This window comes from Opisthorchis viverrini (genome assembly GCF_000715545.1).
Source record: "Opisthorchis viverrini unplaced genomic scaffold opera_v5_429, whole genome shotgun sequence".
In the NCBI taxonomy this organism is placed as follows: Eukaryota; Metazoa; Platyhelminthes; class Trematoda; order Opisthorchiida; family Opisthorchiidae; genus Opisthorchis; species Opisthorchis viverrini.
This window is the reverse complement of record NW_008752083.1, coordinates 60,594-65,716: the sequence shown is the minus strand read 5'-3', so window position 1 is coordinate 65,716 and position 5,123 is coordinate 60,594. Positions and strand designations below refer to the sequence as shown.

Here is a 5,123-nt window from a genome sequence, read left to right as displayed (position 1 = left end):
GTGCCATCAAAGTCATTTTATTCTCGTATGAAATGTCGTTCACCCAATCTCCGCAAAGTGAGCGAGGGTGACCTCGATGCACGCAGTTTACTCAACGTTTCTTGTGCGCGTGCGTCAACGATTCACGTCGCAATCAGGGGTCAGCACATAAACTGAGTTAAAAAAACGTGTTGGTATATACCGAAACTGCCGAACCACCCCCTGTGACTTAAATGGGACTCATATAATAAGTCTGTGGTGCCAAAATAGTTCGTCATACCATCATCAGAATAGCACCCCGGCCAGTGGGCAGCAGAACAGGTGAGTCATTGACTTCATTAAGCCAATACGTCTGAAGTTCACTATTTTCCGAATGAAAAATTATAAAAATAACTACTTCGACGTTCTAGCTATTTACGTACCATCCACTTAGAGTACCTTGTCGTGTTGTCAGACGCGATCCACTGAAAACCAATCAATATGTAGCACTTGTAAACTGCTACTTTTCATGCTCAGTATCAGCTTCCTTCTCCTTATCGATATCAGTCACATCACTGTACAAAAGTTGGTTTTACTGAAATACAACCGCAACCGTCCGCTTCTTGGGTCTAACGTGACTTTGAGACTTATGCTGAGTGACTGTTGTTGTGACTGCCGGTTGGCTATAATTGGCTGCTGCTAATTCTAAACGTGAACAAGAATTTTAGCTACAAACACTGGACTAATCTATTCACACCTGTGGATTGATATTGCGATCAGCGGAGATTTGGAATACCTAGAAGGTAGAACTTTCTTCGTGGTGTGATGCTTCAACGGAATACGGAATCTCCTATTGTGAACTGAGTGAAGATTTACTTGGATTTTTCTCCTTGTGACTTTGTATCTGGCTTACATCATTAATTTGTTCTGTTCACTGGAGACTTTTTAGGGCCGTTAACCAGCACAAATCCATTTAAACAGGATCCACTGGACGAAGTGGTTCTGAGCAAAGCCGAATAAGAAAATCAGACTTTGATAAATGTTACGATCCCGTACAAATTAGCATCAGTTCGACTCAAAATGCATTGGAACTAAATGGTACGACAATTTGAAAAACACTGATCACAGCGGGGGGGGGGGTTTCGAAGTTAAACTCAGAGAAAAAAGTACAAGTTATATTTGGGGTTGAAAACGAGCACTGTTTATTGCTGGGAATGAATCACGAATGTGATCCTGAATGAGGCGGCTTCAGGAGAGCGACACGTGCTTCGCATGTGAAACTCCCTCTGTAAATCTCATCCTGTTACGAGAGGAAGATCTTATTGATTTATGACCAATTTAAATTAACAAGGCCCAGTACACAAGGCAGACAGAAACTCAAAGCTATGGAATGGCAAGGTTGTGGAATTTTCGGGCGCTTCCTGAAGTTGATATATGCGAAAAAGAACAAGATGGATTCCAATAACTCACCAGAAGGCTTCCGCACGCAAAAAGATGCCGACGAAATGAGCGGAAAGTTGGAAGAGACAGTGTGCATTGAACCTGAACATACGAAACTGCTTGGTTCAAATGCAAGTGAACTCGAAACTTCCCCACCAGAAAGTGGAACACTACATAGCCGACCAACCACTGCGCGTATCCCTTTTAGACCTATTCATCTATTTGGATCGTACCTAGAAAAATGCCAGAACGGCGCTTCGACAAAAAAGGTTCAAAGACGGTCACAATTTATTGTCTTAAGTCACTTAGCAGGCAAGTCCGGCGAGGCGAAAACGGAAGTTAAACGTGTTACACCAGATGCAATAGCAACTGTATATTTGCCGACTATATATCGGAGACCATACAGACACAACAGTACCAATCATACATATAACCTAACAGCGTCAGGTCTAGTGAATACCTGTGGGAGGACGAGAATTTTAACGTTAAATAGAGGCGAAAATGATTTGGATCTAGGAGTGGATTCGAGGATCTCTCCGAGAGCCTGCAGGCCAGCCAACCACAGGACACAGGTGAGACGATTCACAGGATGTCGGCTTGAACATACATATCCCCACTTCACAACAGAATCGTCTTATAACCAGTTAAGAAGAGAAGAATACCTGAAGGAGATGCACCGACAAATACGGTTAGAGTTGGAGACCCAGGTAGAGTGTGACGTGAGTAGGCGCTCGAATCGACCACGTCGATTGTATCAGATTCCGAATTCGGTGAGCTCAGTCACTAAAGCCGGTATGATAAGGCTCCTGGCGATGCCACTATCGGGGCCTACGTTATTGCGCCTGGGTATTTTACATAAAAAGTGTACGAAACTGAGCAGGCGGCTATTAAAACAGGGTGCACTTGATCGCCTTACAATTCGTTATCAAGGAGGGAATTCACGAATACACCACGTGACACAAAAACGTATTCCGAATAAAAGGCAGACAGTGTTAGTACCGGAGGATGGATCAAATCCATCACAAATCATTGAGCTGTATCAGTCAGCAGCTAGTGAAGTGTATAACTACGCACAGGATACAGTCGAAGTGAACCTCATCCAAAGGTGGACTTGGCCTCAAGAAGGTAGTGAAGATATGCTGGAAACAGACCAACCGAAATACACAGATATATATAAGAACTTATTAGTGAAATTTAGACGCAATGATTTAAAGCATGCGTCATGGAAACGTGGTTCACGACATGTCCAAGGTAAACAAGGAAATTTTTCCCCACAAGCACCGCTGAAAAAAACAAGCTATTTAAATTTCTCATTAGATAAAATCGTCCTGGAGGGGGAAGATTGGCGCGGGGGTCTTTTAGCACAGGGACTGAGTTTCAATCACGAAGTTGGATCGACGGAAGAAAGGTATCTACAACACTTAATAGCCTTGGCACGACTGCAATTGCTCACTCAATTAGAAGAGGGTGAGGCAGTAATACCAATGACAAATGAAGCGAAGTATCCATGTGTTCTCCGGAAGACACTGCATGAGGGTGCTTTTTCTCAAATAGCATCGGAAGAACTCTCGCAACTGAGGACAGTGAACAACAATTTGCCATGGCTTATTGTATCCGACCCGCAACACATGTACTCAAAATTGGCCCTGATACGGCGGGAATCGTGGAAACAAATAACAAACAAAACTACCATGCTTTCAAAACAAAAGTTACCTAAGCTTCTAGAGGTAAAGCAATTCTGTCATAACGAAAACCCTTCGCTGGGACCAGGAACCTTAGCAGAATGGGGGGCACTAAAGTCAAGCTTAAGGACATTACTTGCAGACAAATATCTCCCGTTGAAGCCATCACGATGTGCATACACAAAATTCTCAGAAAACTGTCGAGAAAAAGCATATCACAGGAACAGTGTGAGGCTCCCACAAATCAAAGCCGGAGTAAAATTACGAAGACAGCAAAACAAGTCAATATTTTCAGGAGACGATGGAAGGGTACAACAGCGGACAGATCATATTGAACTGTCAGCCTTAGAACACCATGAGCAAACACTGAAAAAAAGACCATCCAAGAAAGCGGGTCACTTGGATATCAGGGAAAGCAGCGTAACAGCTTGTGGAACAGTCTATGGACAGGAAAGCACTAGAAAAGACTAAACCCTTGTGTAAAGCTCTCGTTTTTCAACTTTTGATATTACTGTTTCACAGAGATGGTTGTCAAGGAAAAACCATGGGGAATGTGAATTTATATGCCAGAACTACAGTACCCTGCAACTCACCACACCGAGATGATTCAACTGTAAAATACTTGTACAACGCAACTGACGTACATACATCCTCCCATGCAAATATAAACGTATCTCAGTAAGGGGTGGGCGGAGTAGGAAACAAGCTCAGGAAACAAAACAGAATACATGGAATATGCGAACATTTTTCGAACGACCATCTAAACATATGATAACAGTCAGCTGGATTCAGTGGATGGTCGGGCATCACGGCGAATAATCTCAAGAAAAGTGGTGTACGGAGATATGAGCTGTACAAAAAGGGACTGCGAAGAAAGTATCATCTGCAGGTGCGATGTGCGAGTGGAACATGAAATGCACCGGAAAACCAGAGGGTAGTACCTGGTAGTGATCTGATCCCGCTGCCTGTGGCGTAAAAACCATGAGTAATGGGAAAACTAAGATCCACCTCCTATGTTGAAAGCTTCACATTGCATCAAGGCAAAGAACGTTTTAACTCAGTTAGATGACGGTGGATCTTGGGGGGTATTATATGAGTGTTTTAAGGTAGTATCTTTATGGGGCTTATAGTGTTTCCGCTGTTTAGAATAGGCTGGTCTGTGTGGATCCAACAATTTCTGATCGACGCTATCATATACGGTGCCAGCAGTTTCGCCTGCACAGGCGCCAGGAATGTCACTCAGGGGCAGTGCAACAGGAGGTCGAGGAGGAGTAGTTTTGCTCGAAATTTGTGGGGTTAGCTTCCTGAGTGCCCGGTTTCGAAGGTTTTGTGGTGCAGCGTCGGCCAGAGGAATAGTTTCCTTGACGGTACCTAAACACAAGAATGGGAAACCAGACAAGTGCTGAAAGGAGCATAAAGTGCTGGGACATAGAATATATCACAAAGCATGGAAGATTGACTTGGGGTCATCAGATGGTATCAGCGCGGTACGAAAACTATCCACAATAGACCTTGCTTTGAAACAAACCAATGAACTAATAACGAGTACGAAGAGGATCAAGATAATTTTGAAGGGTCATTTCAAATGATGCGGATGCCAGTGCAAACAAAAAAAGGTAATACTCTTGTTGGTGAACCGGAAGAATGAATAGCTTAGAATGAACAATCGATAATCAAAACTACGCTCAAAGTTTCGGAACCGAAAAAAGAACAATGGCAAATAAATAGTAGAAAACAGCTGGCAATCCTTTTCGTTGGGCAGCGTTTAGCGTTGGCTACAAAGTTGTGTCAAGAACAGTGGACAGATTGTGGTGTTCGCCTAGTTTCGAAACAAATTTGTGGAACATTTTCTCGAATGCACTGAGGCGAACGCAGCGGGTAAGCGGTGTTGATTGCGGTTTAATGGGCTAAGTGGAAGAGTACCAATACTGATAAATAGGGTAATCAAGCAAGTCCCATGACCTGAGAACAGTATCGGAGCATTGATTTCCAGGTACAGACCTATCAATCAATCAATCAATCAATCAATCAATCAATCAATCA

General features: G+C 43.3%; 2 protein-coding genes across 2 annotated transcripts in view; one reads left to right on the top strand and one right to left on the bottom strand.

Annotated features, from left to right (window-relative positions):
* Positions 1 to 1,328: 1,328 nt before the first annotated feature.
* T265_10927 (hypothetical protein) overlaps positions 1,329 to 5,123 on the bottom strand; it is a gene marked incomplete at both ends in the record, with an annotated part of 63,623 nt that continues 59,828 nt past the window's right edge. The window contains one exon of the mRNA XM_009177442.1: positions 1,329 to 4,451. Coding sequence (XP_009175706.1) covers positions 4,138 to 4,451 — 314 coding nt within the window. The remainder of the gene's footprint in view (positions 4,452 to 5,123) is intronic.
* T265_10928 (hypothetical protein) lies at positions 1,410 to 3,551 on the top strand (the record flags this gene model as incomplete). Its single annotated transcript, XM_009177444.1, has 1 exon — positions 1,410 to 3,551. The coding sequence occupies one exon, from the start codon at positions 1,410 to 1,412 to the stop codon at positions 3,549 to 3,551; it is 2,142 nt and encodes a 713-aa protein (XP_009175708.1).